We start from the raw sequence: 26391 nt of genomic DNA, 5'->3' as shown, positions 1-26391 counted from the left end.
CTGGACCTGGTCGTTGTGGCGTCGGTCGTGCTGCGGCGCAGGAGACTGACGTCGGGGCGGCGTGACATAGGTGCGACGAGGAGGCGGTGGCCGTCGGGCCACTGCGGCGTAACTCAACGTCGGTGGTTCCGGAGCGGTGCTGACGAGAACCTCAGGCTGCAGCGCTTGCTGGACTTCTTCCCTGACAATCTCGGCGATTGAGGGCGAAGCTGGGCTTGCGGCGGCAGGTAGAAGTTTCTTGATCTCTTCCCGGACGACGTCTCGGATCATCTCGCGGATGTCCGTGGTGTTGCAGCCGGAAGGCGAAAAGGAACCGACGCCGGGAACTCGGTGATAGTGGGTGGCTCGTGCTAGAAGGGCACGTTCGATGTTGGTGGCCTCCGTCATGAAGCCTTCGACGGTGGTAGGCGGGCTCCGCACAAGACCACCGAAAATGCTTTCCTTGACGCCACGCATCAAGACTCTGAGCTTCTTTGCTTCGGATGCTTCGGGATCGGCGCGGTTGCTCAGTCGCAGGACATCTTCCACGAAGCTAACGATGCTCTCGTTAGGGCCTTGAATCCTCGCTTGAAGAAGCTCTTCCGCGCGTTCTCTTCGGTGTTGGTTCGTGAACGTTCTTCGCAACTCAGCCTTGAGTTGCTCCCAGGAAGTGATCGAAGCTTCGTGGTTCTCGAACCAGTTCCGGGCGGTGGCTTCCAAGGCGAAGTAAGCGTTTTGCAGACACTGTTCCGGTGTCCATCCGTTATGACGGGCCACTCGTTCGTACTGTTGGACCCAGTCGTCGATGTCTTCGTGGCTTTCGCCGTGGAAGGGAGCCGGTGTCCGTGGAGCGACGGGTAGGTAGACGACGGCAGGAGCGGTGGGGGCCTGCGACTGGTTGTCCATCGTCGTCTTCTTCGGCTTGGGTTTGTCCAGCAGCAAACCGTACTCCGGATCCTCTCCCTTGGTGCGGCGGCTGGTCCGAGTTTCAGGTTCCGCGCTGAGTGGTCTTCTCAGCGAGCTTGGAGTCGGGCTCGCGCTGCGGGTCCTGGGAGGGGAACGCTGCACGGGCATGCGGTACCCCGCACCTCCACCAAAATGTCACGGGTAGTGACCAATAAACAATAATAAACAGAAAGAAATAAACGTTTAATGTGGCGAACTTGTGCCAGAAATAACAGGGTACAAAAGATAATAACGGAGCGTCGCGGGCGTCGGAGTCGGCGTAGCAGCAGAGTCGAACGCTGGGCGAAAACTGACTGCAGATCAGCACGCGGAGTCCCTTATGTACGCGCGTTGGGTTCTGGAACAATCGGCCTAGATTGTTCGGCGACTGGAACATTCGTAACTCGATCTGACGAGAATGTTCTCGAACTCACGAGAAATAAAAGAGCATTCCACTAACTGGACTCGAACCCAGACTTTCTGCGCGAAAGTCAAGCACGGTAACCACTCGGCCACGCGCGCGGTCGCTCGCCGACGAGCGTGGCAATATCTTCCAAACACGTGGCTGCGAAGCCGCTCAGGTATCGCCTTTATACGGAGCGCAAGTTCGTCTGCTTCTTTTGCGGGGGTTGTGGTGACGTCAGAACGCCGAGCTCTGATTGGCTCTGATTGAAGGATAGACCTTGAAGCCAGCTCTCTTGAGGTCTACCCCTTATTCTTCAGCCAGAGCCAACCAGACATCAGCGTTCTCACATCACCACAACCCCTGCAAAAAGAAGCAGACGAACTTGCGCTCCACATTGACATCAGGAAAAATTGATGATCATGATAGTGCCTGTGCAGCATTCAACGGGCGTTTCCTTCGAAAAATCGCCACGTGTGAATTGGCCTAAAATGCCATTTCGGGCGCTGCTGGTTTTCGAAAGAAGCGTGCATACGTCGGGCCAGAGACACAATCACTGGAACTGGGAAAAGGTGAGGGATGATGATGACGACCGTACGAAGTCACACAGGCATTTCTCACCCAGAAAAAACTCTCAACATACCATAGTTTCCTATATACTGACACAGCCTGACAGATCGCCACGAGAAGCGGCCGCCGAAATCGAAAAGGTGGAGCGGCAGACAACGGATGAGAGAGGAGCCACGTGACTGGCGCCCCGCTTCGGCGAAGCGCCGAAACACACTTCTCCCGAGCGAAAAAGTGTGTTTCGGGTCCTCGCCGCTGCAAAAGCTGTGCGCTGACGTCCAGGTTCCCTGGGAAATGGCTCTTTGATGCTATGTGCTGCCAGATCCTCGCGCTCCAAATCAGCGACCGGGCAATCTATGGCTCCTTCGTCGAACTGCCAGGATTTGTGAGTATAAAGGAGGCTATGAACATACGTAAAACGATTCTCTAGCATTCAAGGTGAATATATTTAAAAGGTGCCTCGGGGCCTGCAACCAGTCGTAAGAAATTTTTATTTCGGGAATTCACGCCTACTCACCGGGCTGTCCAGGGCCAGCCGGGGAGCGTTCTCTCCGGCCATGACCCGCAGCATGGGAAGGAGATCGTCGGCGTAGCGGCACATGGGACCGGGCGTCGAGAACTTGCCCACGGCCTCACCCCTGTCGGGGTACAAGCCGTGTCGAGAGACGATGCCTAACCGGAAAGAATCAGAATATTTAGACAGAAACGTTGACCTATTTGTGGCGATGAACGATGATTTCTGAAGTACGCACAGGGCCGTTCATGTTTGACGGTGCAATAATTCAAAATGGCGCAACCCTACGCGCGTCAAACACAAGTTTTCAGATTGTACAGCAACACAGTTGCTCCACGGGTATATTTGAAATGACACGGAGTGAATTCCCAGTAAAATATGAAACAAAAACAAAACAGAGAATTAGATAAAAACTCACAACAACCCATTTAGAACAGATTTGTCTTACAGCGGAGCCTTTTCCCAGCTATTTTCTAAACACACTGAATATAAATCAAACGAGATTACGCGTGGTTTTAAGTTTATCGGGCGAGCCATCCCGTTTGGTGACAATGAGCTCACCAAATGAGGACGTAAAACGCCAACCCTCACCTGAACCCCAATTCGTTCTGCATTTGGCTCCCAAGTATATTGTCCTGTTTATTGCTGAATGCCTATTGCCAAAAAAGAAAATAGGCCATACGATGCTGCGCAGCATCGTACAGGCCTATTTCCCTTTTTGGTCGCATCTCAATTGTGCGTAATTCCGTTTTTTTTTTTTTTAATTTGATCGCGAACGCTAAGCTGGCATAATTTTATTGATGGACATAAATTTGTAAAAAACAAAAAGCAAAAGCTAAAGATAAAAAAACAAAACAAAAAACGTTTCCATCGTTTTGATGGGACACTAAAACGCTTGTAAACGACCGTGGCTCGTGCATGATCAAAGACCTTGTCTCATAATCGAAGAGGTCGTGTGGGCCTCGTATTTAAATCAGGCAATTAACGCAAAAACAAATCACAAACTGTATTTACACTAACGAATCAATCGAATATACATCATTACAGAGAATTGTTTCGATCGGCTTCTGTCGTTTCGCCTGTTCCGCTCGTGACTCCAAACTTCTTCTTTCTTCTCGTTTTATCGTGAGCTTCACATTCTTTCCAATCTGCAACCATCCCCCCCCCCCCTTTCTTTTTCTTTTCGCGTGAGAGTTGCCTTGGTTTATTCACTTGCCGGTTCCAGGGGTCAATGAAGGGGGTGCGCGAGACTATGCTGGATCGCCTTTCCAGATTCTTATCTGCCTTTAGATCGTTGAATTCTTGTGTAAAAGCTTCCTGTTGCGTTCGTGCGATCCACCAAGTCTTGGCTGGTTCAAGTTCTTCGGACGCTAGCGGGCCCTCACGTCGGTTTTGCCGCGTTCGGCAGTTCTTTACAAACCGCCTAATTCATGCAGTAATCCTGAGGATCCGTACCAGCGCCCCGTACCGTTCAAGTTCCAATAGAGGTGCAATCCCCTCCGTTGCCGTCTGCAATACCTGATGTTCCAGCTTTCCCTCTTCTGCAATAACTGCTACTGGAACGTCGTCGCCCATGACGAGGTTCGGCCATACGTCTTCGGTTTTACCAAGCCACTTTGAACGCTTCCACCACAGTTGCATACATTTTAGAGTTTCCGCAGATATTCCCCGTGTCATCAAATCTGCCGGATTTCCTTGTCCGGGGCAATGCTTCCATGTAGAAGGTGACCCTCCAGATTGGAGCTCTGCCACTCGATTTGCCACAAAGGGCTACCACTGAGTTGCTGACCCGCGGATCCAGTGAATTGTGATAGCGCTATCTGTCTAGTAGAATGTCTCTTGAATGTTCATGATCTCTCCAAGATACTGGCCCATCCGTCTTCCAATCACTGCAGCCATCAGTTCTAGTCGAGGTAGTGTTATCCGCTTTATGGGCGCCACACGTGATTTCGAAAATATCGAGTTCACCTCTACCCTCCCATCTTCTCCTTCAGCTCTCAGGTAGGCACAAGTGCCATAGGTCACCGGACTTGCGTCGCAGAAGACATGAAGTTGGACAGAACATATGACTTCTCTTGGCGTCTTCACGATGAAGCGAGGAATCACTATCTCTTCTAATTGTGGAAGTTCTGCGCACCATCGCCGCCATTGCACCAGTAGGTCGTCCGTTAAATTGTCGTCCCAACCAATTCCTCGTTCCCAGATTCGCTGAAACAAAACCTTGATTCGTATGACGAACGGAGCAAGGAGTCCTAACGGATCGAAAACCCTAGCTGATGCACGGAGTACATAGCGCTTCGTCGTCCCGCTGCACGTGACGAAGTTCAGGATCCTTTCCGCAGGAATGGCCAGCGTGTCAGCGTCACGTCGCCAAAGCAGTCCAAGTACAGCTCTAGGCTCAGAGAGTGTGCAGACGTTGATGCAGCTTTATCGAACGATCTTTGCAGTTCTGTCGCGTTGGTAGACCACTTTCGGAGTCTCATTCCTGCATCTTCTAAAATCTGGTTGGCTTGTTCCTGTATTCGCGCCGCTTCTTCGATAGTGGGGGCTCCGATCAGGAGGTCGTCGACGTAGAATCCCCGTTGAAGCAGTTCCGCAGTTGATCTCAATTCTCCGTTGACGTTGGTCAGATGATGAGTAAGAGTGGCCGTTAATAGAAATGGGCTGGCCGATGTCCCTAAGGGCACTCTCGTCATCCTCCACTCTTCAACGGTTGGTTCTGAGCTTGCTGACGACGAATCTCTTTGAAACCACAGGAAGCGTAGGACGTCTCGATCTTCAGGTCGAACGCTGACCTGCAGAAACGCCTTTTCTATGTCCGCTGTTAGGGCGATTGAGTGTAGACGGAAGCGCACCAAGATTCCGACCAGATCAGCGTTCGAATTCGGCCCCTTTTCCAGGTGTTCGTTTAGTGAGGCAACTCCTGGGAGATGAGAAGAAGCGTCGAAGACGACTCTCAGCCTGGTAGTCTCGGATACATTCCGGATTACGGGCTGATGGGGCATATAATAAATCCGTGGGTTCGTCGACTCGGCACAAATTGGGCTCGTTGAAACCTTTTCTGCGTGTCCTGAGGTGATGTAGCTGCATATGACGTTGTCGTAATCTTTTGCGAAGGACTCGTCGCGTGACAATCTCTTCTTCAAACTCTCAACACGTTTCAATGCCAGCGTGTGGTTATCCTTTAGTTCTCCCACGCCGACCGTGAACGGTAGACCCACTTCGTACCGTCCATTCACTTTACGTATTGTTCGGTTGAACTCGTTCAGCAGTTCGTTCTGTTTTTCCATCTTGTTAGAGGGCTGGTCAGAAATGCCGATGCTCTCGAGCTCCCAAAAATGCCGCAGGATGTCTCCGACGTCCTCGTTCGTGGAGCATTCCGTTCTTAGCACGCATACCATGCGAGAAAGATCTTCACGAATGAACGTCCATTGGCTACCTCCATCGATAATGGCTCGCACGTAAAGTCTTTGGTTGGCTTTCTCAGCCCAGGCTCGGAACGTTTGAAGAAGCACTTCGGAATCAGCACTGTCGGAGATTGCTTTCTGGACGCTTGTCGCAGGGGCACCTCTATCCGATTTCTTCACGTTAGGTTTCCAGTTCGGGTAGCAAATGGATGTGGCATGTCAACCGGAGCACGACGCGTATGTCACCTTCCACCGACACTCCATCGCCCGGTGCCCTCCGATTGTGCATCTGAAGCAGCGGTTTTCTTCCGCCAGCCTCCTTTTCTTCACCTCTAACGTGAGGTCGCCAGCACATACTTCTGTTGGGCGCTTTGTGGACCGGCAAAAGAAGCAGGGGCTTGTGATATATGCATGTAGCACAGAGGCTGCTCGCATTCTGGGTCTTTCAGTCCTTTTCTTCTGCGTCTCTTGCCGTTCTCCTACTACTCCGGCTCCCTCCCTACTCTCAACCTCAATCCGAAGGAAGCTTAGAATATCCGCGAGCTCGTCTTTGGCATCGGCGAAAGAGGGTGGCCTTGAAGCGCTCCGGGTGGAAAGTGGTCCGTTGACAGCCTGTCCGGTGTCCGGCGCCGCACATGAAGTCAGTGAAGTCGGACTGTTTTGCGTTTCTCCCGACGACCTGTACGCAGTGCTGCTTGCCTGCTGCCGGTGATAATTTACGACGACTTCGCTCGCAAGGCCTTGAGGAGGATATCGGACATCATCGTGCAGTACGTTGCCGATCCCACGCCGAGCCCCTTCAGACCGCGGATGTTCGTCTGGACGTGATCGTATATCTTTCGGAGGCCTTTCGTGTCTTCCGCGGAGGCAACAGGAGGCAGTGCTCGGAGCTTCGCCAGATGATTTTGCTCAATCCTTATTTTATCACCGTAGCGCAGTGTCAGGATTTCAATGGCATCGTCGTAGCAGGCCTCAGTTGCCTGGAGCCCAGCGATGGCCGTCGCCGCTGGTCCGGTGACATGGTTGCGCAAGTACTGAAACTTGTCCGCTCGTGGAATGCTATCGTTTTCGTGGATAGCACGACCGAACTGCTCCCAGAAGCTCTGCTACGCGCTGACCTCGCCGTTGCAAGTTTGAAGTCGTAACTTGGGAAGCTTCACGCCGCTAGTCATGTTGGTGCGAGTTCTTCCCAGGTCTGTAGTGGCAGTCGCAGATGTTGTCGCGGATGTGGTCATCTGGGTGGCCTGTGCCTGTTGTTTTTTACGTCTCAGTGAGTATGCCTTGCAGTCCAAGAGCGCCATCATTCGGATGGTCTCGTCGTCGTACTCCGTGACCGTAGTGTATTCTGCGACGAGGTCTTGTTCTGATACATGATCTTCTTTCTCCACGTTCAACTCTTGAAGAGCCCTGTTATTGGCCTTCAGCCTTTCTAGCCATGCAGTCAACGATGTCAGGTCCGCCGTCTCCATCCCCGCTGTCGCCTCGTAGATAGTTTTCGTGTTTTGCGACCGCTTCACTGCACGTTTTGCCTTGAGACGTTCCATGCTTGACGATCTCCCACACAGCTCTCGGAAACAGCGTTCCAGGCAGGTGTTCCACAAAGGTGGAAAATCCGCTCACCTTAATCATTCTCGTTCCCAGGTTTAGGCACTATAACGTCTCATAATCGAAGAGGTCGTGTGGGCGTCGTATTTAAATCAGGCAATTAACGTAAAAACAAAACACAAACTTTATTTACACTAATAAATCAATCGAATATACATAACTAGAGAGAAGTATTTCGATCGTCTTCTGTCGTTCGATATTGGGTATCATTTAATATAATGTTTACGGCCTTTTGCTACATTGGATCTGCAGATGAACCTCCGCCTCCGGTACGCGTTCGTTGCCTTCCAGCGTGCTTGGGCGGCACTATGCAGCCGGCTCTATACGAGCTGACTGGACCAATGAGACAACGGGAAAAGTGCACCGTCATGGTGTTCATCAGGTTTCTGGACGTGTTCTTTCATCGCTGAATCCATCATAAACAGTAAAGGTCCCTTGAGCTTTTGACGCTGCTTCACTGACCCCGTTACATCGTAACGTATAGACTTAAACTGAGGCAAAATATGGTGTCGAAGTGTTATCGAAGGTGCATAGCTCTCGCTGGAACTTCTACAGCAAACCTTTTTTACCTGTAGCCTTTTTTTTTTTACCAACATGCGCAGTCGCGTTTCATATATAATGGCCGGTTCACACTCTTGCAACCGAGTACGACCGAGAGAGACCAGACCTCTTTTTAAGCCTCTTACAACGTTTTAGAACCAGCTACGCAGCGGCGCATCTGGTTCTAAGACGTCGCAAGAGGCTTAAAAACCGGTCTGGTCTCTCTCGGTCTTACTCGGTTGCAAGAGTGTGAACGGGCCATTAAAGGCCGACGTACACTTCGCGCTTTCCACTTTTTCCCTCCCCTCCTTTCCTTTATCCTCTCCACTTTTCAGCTTAATTGTCCCAACTTGGCTCCCCTCGCACCTTAGGAGGGGGAGCGCTAACAGGATTCTCTTCCCTGCAGAAAACCGAGCTTGTACATCGGCCTTTAAAGTGAACGCGCGATCGTCACGAACTCGCAGCGTCATGAAGCGGCGGCCGTGTCGGCGTCAGCGATTTACGAACCAAGTGTGGCAAAATGCGAGATAAGGCACGCAAGCTGCCATCTTGGGCTCCTTATCTTGCCTTATCCGTACTGGCGGCGTCATGAAGCTGCCGCTTCTAACGCTGCCGGACAAGCGGCTCTAATCTCGACACTTGGCGAAAAAGTCGGCGAGATACCCGGCGGCTATGATAGCAATGCAATTAATGCAAAGGTGCAAGCGTTCTTGTCCAGCTCGCTTGCACCTTCGCAGTAATTGAATTATCATTATAACCTTAAAATGCAGGCCGCTCACCCTTGTTGGTGTTAGACTGGTGGCAGTTGATAAAACCCGTTTGCTCTACTGGCGTCTAACTCCTGGTTGGCGCAATTAGTAGAACACTCTACTGGAAATGGAGGGGTCCCTGGTTCGATACCAGGACCAGGCGGATTTTTTTCGGTCGCGCACCAGTCCCCTAGTTCCGTTTGGAGATTTGTGTTTGTCCTTTGTCCCCCTTGTTACCCTTCTCCAGGGATTATTTTCGTCGGCTATGATTGGCTGGCGCCGAGGTCAAGTGCGGCATTGGATTTCTGGATTCCTCGCCGACTTTTTCGCCAAGTTTCCAGAGTAAGGCCAACACCACCTAGACAGAAGGCCTCCACACGCGTCATCATAGTCAGATCGATCGAGGCGAGAGATTGGGCACGAGTGCTGCGTCAGTGTTCGGCTGCGGCTCGTGGCCAATCAGCGCGTCGAAGGTCAGACTCGGGTCCAATAGCCGACCGAGCGCGATCCGACTGTGATGACGTTTCATAGAGGAAGAGGAAACCATGCGAAGGCCTCCTGTCTAGGTGGTGTTGGTAAGGCCCCTGAGCGGTCCACAATCGCGTTTAAACTTCATATTTCCGCAGCACCCCCGAACGACAATATAAGCTGAAACAGAGTCTGGACCTTTCCTACTCCTAAAGTTCCCAAAAACTCTTATTACATCTCAAATTGTGAGTGTTCAAAGATGGAGACCTAAGCTTTGCGTTCCAACACACGTTTGCACGAAGTAAACCGAAGAGGCATGGAGGGCTGTTTCAGATGATAGTGTCCACGGCATGCCTCTGAGAGGTGGTGGCGCGTATTACGCACCGTGAGTTGGCTTGTGGCCGAAGACGCCGCAGTTGCCCGCAGGTTGGCGGATGCTGCCGGCCAGGTCCGTGCCCAGGCCGATGACTGACGCGGCCGCACCGAGAAGGCTGGCCTCACCTCCTGCGAGGATGTGGGCAATACAAGTCGTTTCAAAGATCATTATACAGAATCTTGGCTACGTCGGTCCTTCCACAGGAAGCAACCTTCGCCCTCTTCTGTTTCATTTTTGTCAATGGCCTTACTTCGTGCGTAAAATACAAAAAAAACAAAAGCAAAAAAAAAATAAAGCTCTTATTTGTGAACGACATAAAATTGTATCGACTACAAATGAAGTTGAGGGACTGCGTTTATTTTCAGCGTAAGGTTTGCTCTAGTTCTCTGTGGTGCTCGTCTAGTGGTATTGTCACGGGTGGTGACCAAAAAAAACAGGAAATAAACAGAAAGAAATAAACGTTTAATGTGGCGAACTTGTGCCAAAAATAAACGAGTACAAAAGATAATAATAGAGCGTCGCGGGCATTGAAGTCGGCGTTGCAGCAGAGTCGAACGCTGGTGCGAAACTGACTCCGTTCGCCTTGCGGAATCCCTTATGTACCCTCGTGGGTTTCTGGATCGTTCGGCGTAGAAGGTTCGGCGCGTAGAACATTCTGACCTCGAACAAGCAACATGGTTCTCGAATTTACCAGAACATTACTTTACAGAGTCAACAAAAATGCGCCTCCACGGCCAGGAATCGAACCCTGGCTTTCAGCGTGGAAAGCACGCGCGATAACCGTTAGGCCACGCGCGCGCTGCCTACTTGGCCAGCTACGCGCGCGGCATTACTCCCCCCTTCAAAAAAGTGCATCGTCCCGATGCAACCCAAAAACAAAATGAAGCAAATAAAACAGAACGGTAAACTAAAGAGTCACATAAGGTCCACAGTTCTATCGAGCGTAGTACGGCTTCAGTCGCACGACGTGGACGACTTCCGGTCGTGGAGGGCGGCGTGACGAAGTCCTTGTTCCGTCGGGCATCACCTCGTAGTTCAGATCCCCGAGTCGACGAAGCACTTTGTAGGGTCCAAAGTATCGTTTCAGATTTCTCACTGAGGCCGCGGCGACGGATAGGCGTCCATACCCACACCCTATCTCCGGGCTGGAAGTGGACGTCCCTGCGACGAAGGTTGTAGCGGCCGGCGTCGACGCGTTGCTGGTCTTGAATCAGGAGTCGGGCGAGCTGGCGAACTTCTTCGGCGCGTTGAGCAACCACCTGGGCGTCGTCGCTCTCGTTGCCAGATGGCTCATGGGGCAGCATGGCGTCCAGCATGGTCGTTACCTTCCGACCATGTACCAGCTGGAAAGGGGTGAATCCAGTGGTCTCTTGAACCGCCGTATTGTAGGCGAACGTGACGTAGGGCAGCACCTCGTCCCACGTCTTGTGCTCTACGTCGACGTACATAGAGATCATATCGGCGATTGTCTTGTTGGGTCGCTCCGTCAGCCCGTTGGTCTGCGGGTGGTACGCAGTTGTACGACGATGGCTGGTGTGACTGAGTCAGAAGATTTCTTGGGTCAGTTGTGCCATGAACGATGATCCGCGATCTGTAATCAGAACTTCTGGAGCGCCGTGCCGGAGGACGATGGACTCAATGAAAAACTTGGCAACTTCCACAGCAGTCCCCGAAGGAAGAGCTTTCGTTTCGGCGTACCGCGTGAGATAATCTGTGGCGACGATGATCCAGCGGTTCCCCGACGTCGAAGGCGGAAAAGGACCAAGTAGATCCATTCCGATCTGCTGGAAGGGTGCAGTTGGAGGAGAAATAGGCTGCAGGAGTCCGGCCGGCCTCGTCGGAGGTTTCTTGCGTCGCTGGCACTCGTGGCATGATCGTGTGTACAGGTGGACGGTCTTGAGGAGCTTGGGCCAGTAATACTTTTCACGAATACGGGCCAGTGTCCGGCTGTATCCAAGGTGTCCGGACGTCGGGTCGTCGTGACATGCTTGAAAGATCTCCCCTCGAAGGTCGGTTGGGATTACCAGCAGCCACGGCGAGTTGTTGTCCCCGAAGTTCTCTTTGTAGAGTACACCTTGTCGAATGGCGAAGGTCGGCATGGCTCGTGAGAAAACACGGGGTACGGTACCGCCGCGCCCTTCCAGGTGCTCGATTAAGGCTCGCAGCTCCGGATCGTCTCGTTGACGTCGTGCCATGTCATCGGTGTTCACTGCCCCTAGAAAGCACTCGTCATCATCGTCGTCGTTGCTGCCGGAATTAATCACACAAATTAATGCCGCGCGCGCAGCTGGCCAAGTAGGCAGCGCGCGCGTGGCCTAACGGTTATCGCGCGTGCTTTCCACGCTGAAAGCCAGGGCTCGATTCCTGGCCGCGGAGGCGCATTTTTGTTGACTCTGTAAAGTAATGTTCTGGTAAATTCGAGAACCATGTTGCTTGTTCGAGGTCAGAATGTTCTACGCGCCGAACCTTCTACGCCGAACGATCCAGAAACCCACGAGGGTACATAAGGGATTCCGCAAGGCGAACGGAGTCAGTTTCGCACCAGCGTTCGACTCTGCTGCTACGCCGACTTCGACGCCCGCGACGCTCTATTATTATCTTTTGTACTCGTTTATTTTTGGCACAAGTTCGCCACATTAAACGTTCATTTCTTTCTGTTTTCTCCAAGGTCGATGACGGCGCCGTATTCACACAAAAAGTCCATGCCGAGAATGACGTCTCTGGAACAGTCTTGTAGAATGACGAATTTCACAGGACACGTCTCGCCGTGAATTTCGACGCGAGCAGTGCACCTTCCGACAGGCGTGATGAGGTGTCCTCCGGCGGTTCGTATCTGCGGTCCATCCCACGGCGTCGTGACTTTTCGAAGGTGGCGAGAGAGCCTCCCACTCAATACTGAGTAGTCTGCCCCGGTGTCAACGAGTGCCGATGCGTTTTGGCCATCAATAACAACGTTTAGGTTGTTGGACACCGTTGCAGGCGCGTCGGTGCAATGCGGGGCGTCGAGAGAGCGGGAGCGCTCCGGCGTTCTTGGAGGCTGTTTGCTTCCGTCGTTTTCGGCAACGTCACCTCCAGGCGTTGCCGCACTCAGTTTTCCCGACGACGCAGGGGAGACAGGCTCTCTCGGCGGGATCGTGGCGCTGGGGAGGCTGAACGTCGTGGCGATGGGGAGCGGGCTTCACGGCGGAGAGACGACACTGCAGGGAGGGCGAACGTCGGAGGTACTCCTCGATGTCGCGAGGGCGTTCGCCGTACCTCGGGCGTGGGTCGTTCGGGTGGAACCCACGCAGGCCCAATTGCCGGTAGGGACAACGACGGTAGATATGGTCGGCCTCCCCGCAGTGCATGGTAGCAGATGGGTCGTCGATCCGCTGTCCTCCACACGTCGGTTTTCCTTGGCGCCTGCTGTTCTCGGCGGTCGTACTGACGTACTTCGTCGTTGCGTCGGGGGTACGCCTGCGTTGATGGGTCTCGTCGTGGCACCACCGGGTAGTTTTGAGCAGTTGGCGACGGTCCTCGGGCCACTGCGGCGTAGGTCAGCGCCGGCTCATCGGCTGCGGCCACGCTGGCAGGAGTCTCCGGTTGAATTGCGCGCTGAACTTCTTCGCGCACCACTTCGGCTATCGACAGCGAAGCCGGCTGGTTGGCAGCAGGCAGCAGCTTCCTGAGTTCTTCCCGGACGACGTCCCGGATAATGTCGCGGATGTCCGGGATGCTGCAGCTGGACGGCGAGAGGGCAGCGAAGCCGGGAAGTCTCTGGTAGTGTGAGGCCCGTGCGTGAAGGGCACGTTCGATGTTGGTGGCCTCAGTAATGAAACCCTGGACAGTCGTAGGCGGGCTCCGCACGAGGCCCCCGAAGATGTCTTCTTTGACGCCGCGCATTAGGACCCGCAACGTTTTCTCTTCGGGAGCGTTTGGGTCGGCGCGGTTCATGAGGCGGAGAACGTCTTCGACGAAGCTTGTGACGCTCTCGTTTGGCCCTTGGTGTCTTGCTTGGAGGAGTTCTTCGGCACGCTGTCGTCGATGCTGGTTGGCAAAGGTGCGTCGCAGCTCGGCCTGGAACTCTTCCCACGTAGAAATCGACGCTTCGTGGTTCTCGAACCAGGTGCGCGCCGTGCCTTCCAGAGCGAAGTAGACGTTCTGAAGGCACTGCTCTGGTGTCCACTGGTTATGGCGTGCCACTCGTTCGTAATGCTGTAGCCAATCCTCCACATCCTCATGGGCCTCACCATGGAACGGCGTCGGGTTGCGTGGGGCGACGGGCAGGTATACGACGCTGGCGGTGGACGGGTTCTGGGACGACTGGCTGTCCATCGTTGGCCTCGTTGGCTGCTTAGTCTTGGGCGGTAGAGGTCCGAATTCCGGGTGTAGACCTTGGGTGCGACGACTGAACCGGATCTCAGAAGTGCTTTCGTCGGTTCTTCGTGGGCTAGGCGTCGGACTTGCACTGCGGGCCCTCGGAGGGGTACGCGGCAGGGGCACGCGGTACCCAGCACCTCCACCAAAATGTCACGGGTGGTGACCAAAAAAAACAGGAAATAAACAGAAAGAAATAAACGTTTAATGTGGCAAACTTGTGCCAAAAATAAACGAGTACAAAAGATAATAATAGAGCGTCGCGGGCGCCGAAGTCGGCGTAGCAGCAGAGTCGAACGCTGGTGCGAAACTGACTCCGTTCGCCTTGCGGAATCTCTTATGTACCCTCGTGGGTTTCTGGATCGTTCGGCGTAGAAGGTTCGGCGCGTAGAACATTCTGACCTCGAACAAGCAACATGGTTCTCGAATTTACCAGAACATTACTTTACAGAGTCAACAAAAATGCGCCTCCGCGGCCAGGAATCGAACCCTGGCTTTCAGCGTGGAAAGCACGCGCGATAACCGTTAGGCCACGCGCGCGCTGCCTACTTGGCCAGCTGCGCGCGCGGCAGTATTTTCTTAAACGAATAGAAAACAAACGTTATTTCTCTCAGCGGGAAACGTGGCGTTTTACAATTCTCCTATGCTTTAGAGTTTAGATGCTACTGTTATCTGCCGCGTGTCCCTGTTTAGGAATGTGGGTGCACATTTCGACACTGAAATTTATTTTAGTCGTCATGTTACAAATATTGTCAACTCGTTTCGAAGTGTTTTTGGCGCCATAACGCGTATATAGAGGAATTTGAAAAATACACTATGTTTTTTTAATGTTAATTCGCTTTCTTGTGCAGAGCCGTCTTGAGTTTCCTTCAGTTTTATGGAACAACATTAGAGAGACTAGCACTTCCAGTATTGAACGAGTTTAAAAAAAATGTATACGTTTTTGTTTCTTTCTTGTTACTTACAATTTAAGGTGTTTTATGACTCCGAGAAAATATCTAAACTGACTGGCTTACACTCTTTGCGGCCGCAATAGACCATGATGCGTGACATATTTTTGCTCAAGGCTGGTAATAGTGTTGTTGATTGCACATCACTACGAAACCACCGACAACGAGTCGACTTGTTCAAGTGCTGGCTCGTCGGAACTTCGTGAAAATGGAGCACAGGCAGACGCTCGCTTGCTTCGCCGGCTACTTTAACACGCGGCGAAGATCGTGAGGCAAAATATTTCGAGTGAGCTGACGAGAATTGTCTCCACCATGGTGGAAGAAAACACGGGCGTCTGAAAGGTGCGGCCTCACCACATAGCAAATGTGGCGAAGGTCCGCTAGCGTTACTGACTAGCGTTACATGTAAGGGACTCATGAGGACCGACAGAAGAGCCGTCCTTATTCGCGCACATGTTTACATGACTGCGCGGCGCGCGCTCACGCCTGCGCAAAGGCCCCTAACCGACAGTGCCCCTGCCGGGAGATGCGCGAAGCCCGAGCAAGCTCTCGCCATTTTGGCTCTCTTCTTACACCGCTGTCGCACAGGAAAGCCTATCGCGATGGTTCGCCAGTACGGATCACCTCGAGATCACTTGGGCCGGAAGTGCGCGACGCCCTGACCTGAGCTTCCACCGGGGCTCCTGTTGGAGTCGTACGGGTTGCAGGTGGTCCCGTGGAGGACGCTGTTGCACTCCACGGAGAGGCAGAGCTCAGGAACGCTGCTGATGACCACGGGAATGGCGCCGGCCTTGCGCATCAGCGCCACCACCTGGGCGTCTTCGGGGGCCCGCCGTCCCTTCGAGTAGAAGGAGCCGCAGTCCTGCACGCAACCTGGCCACACGCGGAGGACGAAACTTGAGAGTCCTGGGGTCGTTTTCTTTATTGTTATTATTATCATCTAGGCAACGCGGTAGAAGGTACCGTGCACGAACAATCCCACTTATGTCGATTGCACGATCTACGGATCTAACCTTTTCCTTCCTGGCCAGTCGGTCAAACGACCCGGACCAAAGGTAATAAACGATTGGGAAGGCCGGAGTTAGGGAAGGCGTAACGCGGCAATCTAAAAAATTCACGTCGGGATTCATAACAACTGTCATGGGGCTCTTCGACGCTTTCTTTTCCACTTCCACGCTTAAGAAACACCGGGCGCCGAGGGTAGTATCTCCTCGTGGCTGCCATTTAAGTTGCGGTATTCGCCAAAGAACCAATCACGAAGAAGGAAGCGTAAAACGCCATGCTCTGAAGTTGCCACTCTCACTCTAAAACAAACTTTGGAACGTGTGCTTTCCCACAAAGCGCATGGGACAGGGAGAGCCAATGACCGCATTGTATGGACGGAGCTTGGTGAAGGACGCGTTCGAAAAGAAGACCGCGCTGTGTCACTCGGTGAACGTTATACGCTCGGTACCACGGCGCTTTCTTAGGTCGAAAAACATTTCCAGCCGCTCTCCGAAGACTATACTGGCTCCACCAAGTGTTTGGCACCAGCTTTCTTAGAGACTCGCCGACAGCTTATTATGTTCCCGATCCATGATTCGTTCTTCGGCTTTCTTATTGGCGCAGCAATACCAAGCTACTTCCGACGCAACCTGACTATACACTCTAAAAAATGTTTGTGCATCTACTTTCACGCGCAACACTCGGAGTTTCAATCAGCGCAACTTACAGAGGCAGCTCAGCGAATGGCGATGCCGAAGCATATGTTTAGACCGAAAAACGCAGTCTGAGTTGTGACATTAAGCAATGCAAAACGTCACGCTTGCATTGCTTAATGTCACAACTCAGACTGCGTTTTTCGGTCTACACATATGTTTCGGCATTGTCATTCGCTAACCTGCCTCCGTAAGTTGCGGTGATTGGCTCTCCGAGTGTTGTGCGGGAAAGCAGACGCACGGGCTTTTTTTAGAGTGAGGGGTGTGTGAATGAGCGCGCCTAACTAACGCGCCATCAGCGTTACGTGCGCCATTCCAAGATGGACGCGCCATGCGTGTGCGTGTATTTGGCTGCTGATTGAGGCGACTTTGCAAAAGGGCACATCGCGATGGCCCGACGGCTCGGAACAAATATCTCGGAAGCTGTCCGTCAGGTGTTCGGGAGCTGTCGTGTAGATAGCATGTATCGAAAATAGAACTATGACGATGAAACTGATTGTAGACGTCGAGGCGTTGCACGTCCACGCCTCATTGCAGAATGTAGATATCGGAGTGTAGAGATCAGTTAACGTCTCTTTATGACATTGCGTTATTTTGAATCCAAATATGAGGATGCGCTATGTCTTACACAAATATCACATTGCGCTATTTTTATATAAATATTACTCCGCTCTATTTTTCATACAAATATATGACGATGCGCTATTTTTCATCCAAATATGGCGATGCGCTATTTTTCGTCTAAATATGACGATGCGCCTCCTATACCTAAATAAAACCGTTTTCAACAACCTCTTTAAATAGTTCAATGAATGGTACGTTTACCGGAGGTGCCGGAAGGCGATTCGAATCGGATCATGTTCTTGGTACGATGGAGTCGATGCATCCTGACGTTTCACAATGAGGTAGGCCGACTTTAAAGGGGTGCTGAACCGAAATTTGCATTTCGCAAAGTAAGGCCGCAGAAGCGTTGAACGGGACGCTGCAAACTCCAAAACATCGACCGTATACATCAATATTTCAAACGGATGGCCACATTTTCGGAAAACAAGGGTGCGATCAAGCAGTGTCGTCAGGATTCTCCTGGAGGCTGGAACAGTTGAGAATGAGGGAAAGTGGCCTTGCTCCTCTCCTGCTCGCTTCGGTTCACCCGCTCGAGAAGACGAAGTTCGATAAAGCAACGACGAAGCGAAGAGGAGAGGAAATGAGAATCGTGACGTCACATGTCTCGTCGGCCTCGTCTCTGAACACAGGCCGACACAACGGGGAAAGTCAATGGGTCAATGGGATGGAAAGGGGCAGGTGGAGTCAATGGGGTGGAGAAGAGTGGAGACACCTGGCTGAGCACCACCCGTTGGAAAGCGCCATTAAGACTGATCCATGCCAGAGCAACGACTGTTTGGAGCTGCTCCGGCGGGGAGCTCACCTCGGACGCCTATGGTGTTCTTGACGGTGAAAGGCACGCCCAGCAGCGGCTGGTCTCGCTCCGAGGCTGCGGCCCCTTCGGCCACTTGCCGGTCCACCTCTTGGGCCTCGGTGAGCGCCTCCTCGTACCTGGTGTCCGTCACGGCATTCAGTGCCGGGTTCACCTCCTCCAGCCGCTTCACGTACGCCCTCACCACGTCCACGCTCTTCAGCTAGACAAACAACGATGGCTTCTAATCCTTCCATACACGCCGCTCAAGAGTCGGTATATTCAGCAGCTGAGCACCTAAATATCAGAAACCCTTTCGCGTAATCCCTGAGAACTATTCAGCGACTAAAATTGACAGCGAATCTGTGCACGACTACTTCGCGGACCATACAAACATCTTCTTTTTCTATTTTAAAAATTTATAAACTTTTTTGCTTCTCGAAAAGTGGATTGGACAAAATAAGAATTAACGAAGCATTGGCGGGCAGTCATAGCGGCCTCAAAGCGTCTATATTTTTCTTTTGTCCTCAAGCATCCACAAACCCCCGTTCAGCTTAGCCTCTCTGTTCTTCCCTAATAAACCTCTCTCTTGCTTCCTTACTTTCTTGTGCCTTTATATTTTGTTATCAATTTTCTGCGGAACGAATTCCTCAGAAGATGCTAAAGGCAAAACGACAGCAGCCTCGTCAGGCCTCGGCCTTCGTCGAAAGTATCCGCAACAAACAGAACACGCAGACATTGGAAAGGTACGTACCGGAGTGCGGTCGTGTATCCCTACTGGGTGGTGCACGTTAAAGACCCCAGGCTATCGGTTGTACTGCACAAGCTAAATTGCTCATCTACAGCTGGGGGACTCGTTGCCCATTGCACGGAGTTATCTGTCGGCAAAATTAAACCATAAAACATACTTGCGTGCATAATGCTGCAGTCCAGATGAAAAAAAAAAAAAAAGACGAACCATAAGCACGAAATCAGAAGAACGAAAACTGTAAAGCCAAATGGCGCTGACACGAGAAACACAATGCAACGAAACGTAGACTCGCCTGCTCAATTGAACACGTTTAAATAAAACAATTCAAACAAATGACGAACTTGAAAGCAAAAAGCCTTAAAAACCAGGTGTATGAAAGACGTAAAAATTGCATGGCTGGGAAGATACGTAGCTTCCAAGCTTGTGGTTGATAAGCGTTGCAAGTCCCTTGCTGCCATGTGCAGGTCTCTTGGCAATTCATTCTTCATTTTATTTCGTGTCCATGCCGTAAATAAAGCCAGTAGTTTTAGCATCGATAGTGTTCTTCAGGTGGTGGTGCGGTAAAAAAACTGTGAGGGAGGGGGGGGGGGGGGGGGGGCTAAAATCATACGCGTAAAAACACGGTGTTTTTACCTCAGGCTACTCGGAGCACTTCGCCCACACCACTACTTGAACTCCAGAAAAATGTGTTGCTTTATATTGATTTACGCTATCTCTTCGTCGCCGACGGCTGACGATCGATTTGGCCGTTGTCAAATCGATGGTAGCCAAATAAAAAAAAAAGAGAGTGCAGTTCTAGTGGTGTAGTCTTCTTTTGCTCCAAACAGTCTGTTCCAATTAAAAATTTCGATGGAAAAGTGAAGGCGACAAACGCATTTGTCGCTTTCGACTTGAAAGGGAGGTAGCATAAGCGGTGGACTGTGGGGGCTCGAAGGAGAGCTGTGAGGATCGCTCGCTCTGCCCTACGGGTGAGGATGGTCCTGCAATACATAGCTTGCACCGATGTCACTAGGTCAGACGTAGTGGAGGAAAGGGCGCGTGAGAGGGTAGCTTTCGCTGCGTTAACGACACGCTTCTGGCCACCAGAAAGAGGGGTGGATGACGTCACGTGCAAGCCATGTATTGAGCCTGCACTCTCAGAATAAAGGCCTGTTCACACATACAGCGGAGCGCTAAGTTAGCGCTACGTGAGCACTCCAAGGAGAGCTCATGTGGCGCTCCATAGCGCGTGATTTGTTCAAATATAGCGCGTGATTAGCGCTTCAGTAGCGCTCCAGCAGCGCTTCAGTAGCGCTCCAGTAGCGCTTCAGTAGCGCTTCTTGTACCGCGGTGCTGCGGATTAGCGCGTGCACAACGGTTCCGGTTCCTGTGGTTGGGTGTGCACCAGCAGCACCAATGCGCACATGTCGGATGCTGAAATAGAAATGCGACAAATGATCTTACATACGCGATTAGTGAATATGTGTGTGGCTTCTGGGTGTGCGAAATCTTTCACCACTAAGATACCGACGGGTACCCGGCGAACGTTGTTCCTAGGCTGAGGGACCGAGACACAGAGCTCTTACGAAGGCGATTATTTTTAACTGCGTGTCTTTGAAACCAAAGTCACGCATATGGAATAGAAAGCGATAAGGTCGTACCCAATCGATTAGTTGCTCAGAGTCCATAACTCTGGATCGCCTGCCCGACTCTTTGCTTGGAGAGGGGCTCTTTTGCTTCCTCTTCTTTCAGTGCCAAAGGAAAAATAACAACAAAGGAATCGCCGTGCACGCGCTAACAAAGCGCTTCTGTAGCGCTAACAGAGCGCTAACAAAGCGCTTCTGAAGCGCTAACAGAGCGCTACATCACGCGGTAGGAAGCGCCACATGAGCGCTCCTTGGAGCGCTCACGTAGCGCTAACTTAGCGCTCCGCTGCATGTGGGAACCGGCCTTAAAGGGTCCGTTCACATATATGCAACCGAGTAAAGGCCCGTTCACACTCTTGTGACCAGTGAAACGAGACCGGTTTTTAAGCCTTTTCGACTTCTTAGGACCGGATGCGATGCAGAGGAGCTGGTCCTAAGAGATCGCAAGAGACTTAAAAACCGGTCTGGCTTCTCTCGGTCTTACTCAGTGGCAAGAGTGTGAACGGGCCTTAAGACTGAGAGAGACGAGACCGGTTTTTAAGCCTCTTGCGACGTCTTAGGACCGGATGCGCTGCAGAGGAGCTGGTCCTAAGACGTCGTAAGAGGCTTAAAAACCGGTCTGGTCTCTCTCGGTCGTACTCGGTCGCAGGTGTGTGAACGAGCCTTTACACCCCTTTTCCTGTATAACCCACCCCAAAACTTCAGTTCGACGTACAACGCGCCGACATCGAACCGACGGTACCAACTTTTACGAGCGGCTTGATGGCCGAGTGGTAAAACTTGTTAAAATAGCTAATGTACGTGTTACATGACTGCAGAAAAAAAATAATCGGAATTTTCTTGGCACTGCTGAAAAACCTCAGTGTTTCCTTTTTTCTGTAGTTTTCGATAGATACTTTGGCTGTTTAATGATGAATATCTGACCGTTCTCAAAACCCTCGCAAAAGTTGGGGCCGTCTGTTCGATGTCAGTGCTCTGTACGTCGAAACAAAGCTTTAAAATGCAAGACGACACACTTTTCTTTTTTTAGTGTATGCATTGTGGAGTAGCAGTCGACAGCAGCGCAGCAATCCGCGATATGGAGCTCCTCTCCCCCTTCCACTATGCATCGCATACTCCCGCCCCCTCATTGGGAATGCAGGGTGGCGCTAGTGTCGACTCACTGATGGTACTCCGCGCTGCAAGCTGAATCGCGGGGCCACCCTTGCTCCAGCGATCGTCACATCTGCACTTCTAGCCTACCATAGAAAGAATGAGAACTTTACTTCGTTCGGCTCACTTGTCTGCTTTTGGTTGTTCTATTACTACCCCTGTGTCAAAGGTTCATAAACGTGTTCTTTCTTTTACATTAAAAACAATCGCTGCTGCCGCTACGCTGATTCTCAAAGAAATGCATCCGCATTTCGTGCAGCGGTTATATATAACGAAGCAACCCTTTTCCGTGGAGTGAACATTTCCGAAACTCCTCTTCTTTGGTGCAAGTTAGGGGGGGCATTGAGAATATAGGAGTCGTTGCGAATTAAAGGGGTGCCTTCAGAAAAACCAGGGGCGTTTACACCCCTGTAGAAGGAAATGACTGTAGTATACTAATCTTCGCACACCGTACCTTCGTCGAGAAATATTTGCGCGTCGCAAGCAGCAGGTTGCCGGCGATCGTTGCCCACATTGATGGGTCTTCCAAGCAGTTTGTGGTGCGCACCTCCCGCAGGAGTGCGATGCCGTCCTGTACTCTAAAAGTCGCAGTCGCGAGGATGCCGCCGGTGTCCTGCTCGTGACGACCACGCACAAGGCGGCTCCAGCCGGGGTCCTGAGAGCCGCCATTTTCTAATTGTGCTCGCCTTGGCTTTAGCAAACTTGTCGCACGTCACGAATCCTATTTGGAGGAACGCAAAGACTCTTTGCGTAGACTAACGTTGGCGTTTGGGTTAGTTGGTATCTCGTTGTTCAAAAATAAAAACAGCGCAAAGACACGTGTATTTGCGCTCGTTTTGATTTCTAACTTTTTGTGTACGCACGAAATTACCGTAGAATAGCGTATGCCAAAAAAAATCGCACACAAAGCACAAAACACGGTTAGCGTTCGGCGCATGCGTAGTTACGACAATAGGGAGTTTTCGTAGACCGCGTTTCCCACTCCGCTAAGCCCTCCGCAACGAAGGAGCCACTAATGCGCCTGCGCGCCGGTGGCCTTCACTGTAGAGTTCCGCGTAGCGTAGAGTGTTGCGGAGAGCTTTGCGGGACGGCGAAAGCGATCTACGAAAACTCCCTAATGTTAGTCTTTGCGTACGTAAAGATTTTGCGTACGCTATTGTAAAACTCTGTTAGCATCTCTAAATTTGGTACGAAATATTTTCCAGCTAAATTTGGTGTAAAATTAGCAATCTCGATACACCCCGAACAAAAAAAAAAATATCTACTAAGCCACAACCTTCCTTAAAAACTGCCTCGATTTCAATATTTATCGCGCTAAACAATTGTGGAACAAGAAATAGGTACGCAGAGTCAACACGGTACATCAATACCGATCGCGCAGTTTTGACAGGGCAACAAAGGGCGGAAATAGGATGGCTGCTTTGACAAACTATCCGACGTATACTTGCTGTAAGCCATTCCGAGAATGAATGTAGAGGGGATGAATTACTCGATCCCTGAATTAGGCTTTCAAAGGCAAGCATCGAGCCACAGAAACGTTGGTGCTACTTGGGTAAAATCAAATGGAGACTGTCCTGCTTATAAATGGTCAGGGAATCGGCAATGCACATTCGTCCGGGAGCTACACCTACAGAGATAAATCTTCGACCACAAGGGCAACAGGACGATAAGGGCAAAGACACGTTGCCTATCTGAGGTCGGCCGTCCTTGACTAGCGCCAATGAAAAGAGTTGCTTCACATTCCAACGATAGACGTCTCAGATAATACGTGTATTGTTAATCAGCGATGTATGCCTGCCTCTGTGGTGTGCACATCAACTGTGACGTTTAAAAAATATCTCCGACTTTTTTCTTACACCGCCCATGCATCGACGAAGTCACCACAAAACATGTCACAGAAGCCGATGGGTAACGCTACGGGCTGTCGCAATCTGGTTGAAGAAGAGCCGGTAGAAAAGAAGAGCGGACGCAAGCGTCGCTATCGTCACGGCGACCCAACCTACGACTCCTGAAGTTTCCGTCCACTAGTCCGGCCGCGTCATTGTTTCGCGCTCCCATTGTGATGTGGCTAAAATCCGTCAGACAAACGTTCCTTGCGGGCACCACCAGATCTAAACCGCACACTTCCAAGAAAACACAATGGGGCCTCGGTGGCCTTCAGGGCCGCCGCTCTGCGTGACCTGCGACGGCCCATCCGCCATCCTCGAGACTTCCTTCTTTTAGCGAGCCGAGGAAGAGTGCCTTCGTTACCTTTCCCGCGCGTATCCTGGAGGCGACCAGCGTGGCGGATTCCAGGAGCAGCGGGTCCGTGACCTCCGGAAGCTTGGCTTTGGGTGTCCTCCAGAACCAGAGCGTGAACAGCAAGTCCGCCAGGCGGATGAACAAGAAGACGGCCAGTTCGCGGACGAGGACCAACAGCTCGGTCTTCAGCGAGCACAGGATCATGGCGATTCGATTTGTCGGCCTTTCGAAGAACCAGCGGTGCTCGCGACCGGCTCGAAAGGCCTTTTTTCCTCACAGGCCACCACCACCTGCGAGACATGGAACCGGTCCTTGACACGCGTTTATTGTCATCCCGCGAAAACCCTCGAGACAAATACAAACTAGCAGCATTATAAACTTATAGTAGAGCTTAGCATATTGTTGCTCAACTAATACAGCATGTAGTGCATGTACACATGCATGCAGAGTAAATCATTGTGTGGCGTATAGAGACGATTGACCCACACTCACGTTGAAGTTCTTCGACACACCTTAAAGGAGCGGTGAAACGATATTCAATTGGAATGTTTTTCACTTTACACGAGCTTACTGACCCTAGCTAAACTCAAGGATACTCGCACGCAACGCCACTGGCCACTAAACTCCTTGGTTGCGGTGTAATTTCAAAGACAAAAGCGATCATTTCCATTCAATCTCTCCTTTGCAAAATTTGATGACGTAACGTGGCGATAGCAGTCTTCCCAGTGACGATATTTGAATGCGGTTCCTAGACTGGACCCGAGCATTGCGTGGGCACTCGATTTGGGCTCGTGATAATTACAAGCTCGAGAAGCATTCGGGTAGTGGCCCGTGTCCAATCGCTGCAACGACGACAATAGCCGAGCAATAACAATGTCTGGATCTCAGCGCGTGTCCTATGCTTTGCCAACCCCAGCGCGTGGCTATGATCGACATTAGTGGCATATAATCGGCTCCAGATCACGTGGCCGCTTGTTCTGGCTGCGAGTTGAGACAGCGAACGCTGCTCGTTTTTCTCTGATTCTTTTATAGAACTTCTATTGCGTGGGGTGAAAAACGAACGCGTTTCATAGGTCATTAACGTCAGGGATCCGTTCTAAACGGTATTTGCGCAAAGTACAAAGATTGTTGCGTCGCCCCTTTAATTGAGTGCGTAGCATGGAGTGTAGTCAGTAGGGAGTTTCAATAGATCGTTTTCAAAGGCCCGCTACCGCTAAGGGCGCGCGCTTCCGAGCGTGCGTCGAAGTGCGCAGCGCGAGCTCCCGCTAGATATAGCGTGGCCTGAGAACACGATATACAAAAACGTTCTGGTAATAGTACGTAGCAACCTCGAGTGTGCGAGGAAACTCGCCCGCGTCTTGAGTGTTACAAGAAGGCAGCCGTCCTTGTTGTGTTTGTCACATATCCTTACGTGCTTCTCTCTTATTGTCCCCGCTATTAAGGAACTTCACATGCCAGCTGCTATCGCGCTCACGCCGCACGTGGCCGGCGTATATACACATTGGCATACAGCGTGTTCGTAAACAGCCGCAACCAGACTGCTCATACATCAAACAAAAATCACGGCGTTCGCTACAGCAAACGTGACGACGTAATTATATGCGAACACGCCTCGAGGATGTTCGAAGAATATTTGCTTCATATTCATACATATAATATAAATGCATAGATCGCGCGTAAAAACAGTCTTTGTGTGACCAATGTGACAATAGCGTTAAACACGGAAGGAACATGCCTCAGACTTTGCCTACAGACTGTCTTTCGTAGGATGGTATTTTTTGTGTCTAATCGTATGGGGAGAAACAATGCATGTCAACGAGTCAAGGCTGACCAACCTGATTATTCGGTGGACGGGCGATGTTTCCGGATCCTTGGGTCGCACGGTGCTGGACGCAAAACAGCGGCCCGCGTCCAATTCGTGGTGGCGTTCTATGCGGACGTTCCGAGAGCGTAGTTCTACGGAGCTCGCATTCTGACAAAAGGGGCGCGAGATTGCGCTCGGCGGGGAGTCGTGTACGGCGACGTCTCGACGAAGCAAAAGGCGGGGGGCTTTGTGTTCCGGGCGGTGGCCTTGTCGCCTAATCGCCACTGGCCCTCCCCTCCTCCTGCGGAGTCTCCCTTCTCGCCCAAGACCGGCTCGTCTCGGCGCGAGATGGAGCTGCGGAGGAGGAAGATAGGCAGGCCCGAACAAACGGCCGACGCGATCAGCTGACCGTGAAACGCGCGCGCTTTCTCCGGGCAGACGGGAAGGGAAGGCCGAGCGGCGAGAGCTACGCGGCCACTAGGGTGCCTTCATGTGCGCTTCTAGCGGCCACCCGCGTCACCGCCCAGCTGTGAGTCGTTCTGGCCCAGCCTCAGGGTCGTAGGAGGACACTTCGTATTTGCAGGTTGGTAACGAGCGGCGAATATTAGCCCTCTGTCTGGTGTGTTGGAACGCGAGGGTTCGGATCACGGGTAGCCAGGGGCCAGGGGTCCTGGCTTAAATGACCGGCCCAGGCTCTTTAACCCCGTACTAGCACACGGTCGAGAAATCGCTAATGCGTAATTAAGATGGGGGAAAAAAGAAGAAGAAAGAAACGGGTTAGATGATGTACTGCATTCTACCTTTAGTTAGTGCCTCCCCCCTAAAAGAAAATCCTGGCTGCGGGACTG

General features: G+C 51.7%; 1 protein-coding gene across 1 annotated transcript in view; it reads right to left on the bottom strand.

The window, feature by feature from the left end:
- Positions 1-25843, bottom strand: part of LOC8027190 (fatty-acid amide hydrolase 2-B) — a 36800-nt gene extending 10957 nt beyond the window's left edge. The window contains exons 1-6 of the mRNA XM_029970029.4: positions 25575-25843; positions 23749-24029; positions 17983-18193; positions 15523-15732; positions 9562-9681; positions 2412-2566 (exon numbers count right to left, since the gene is read on the bottom strand). Of these exons, the coding sequence (XP_029825889.3) occupies positions 2412-2566; positions 9562-9681; positions 15523-15732; positions 17983-18193; positions 23749-23943 (891 nt within the window). The 5' untranslated portion in view covers positions 23944-24029; positions 25575-25843. The remainder of the gene's footprint in view (positions 1-2411; positions 2567-9561; positions 9682-15522; positions 15733-17982; positions 18194-23748; positions 24030-25574) is intronic.
- Positions 25844-26391: the final 548 nt, after the last annotated feature.

The sequence above is a fragment of the Ixodes scapularis genome, unplaced genomic scaffold, assembly GCF_016920785.2.
Source record: "Ixodes scapularis isolate PalLabHiFi unplaced genomic scaffold, ASM1692078v2 PGA_scaffold2__306_contigs__length_199485367, whole genome shotgun sequence".
Classification (NCBI taxonomy): domain Eukaryota; kingdom Metazoa; phylum Arthropoda; class Arachnida; order Ixodida; family Ixodidae; genus Ixodes; species Ixodes scapularis.
The sequence above is the reverse complement of the archived record's forward strand: the minus strand, read 5'-3'. Positions and strand labels throughout refer to the sequence as shown.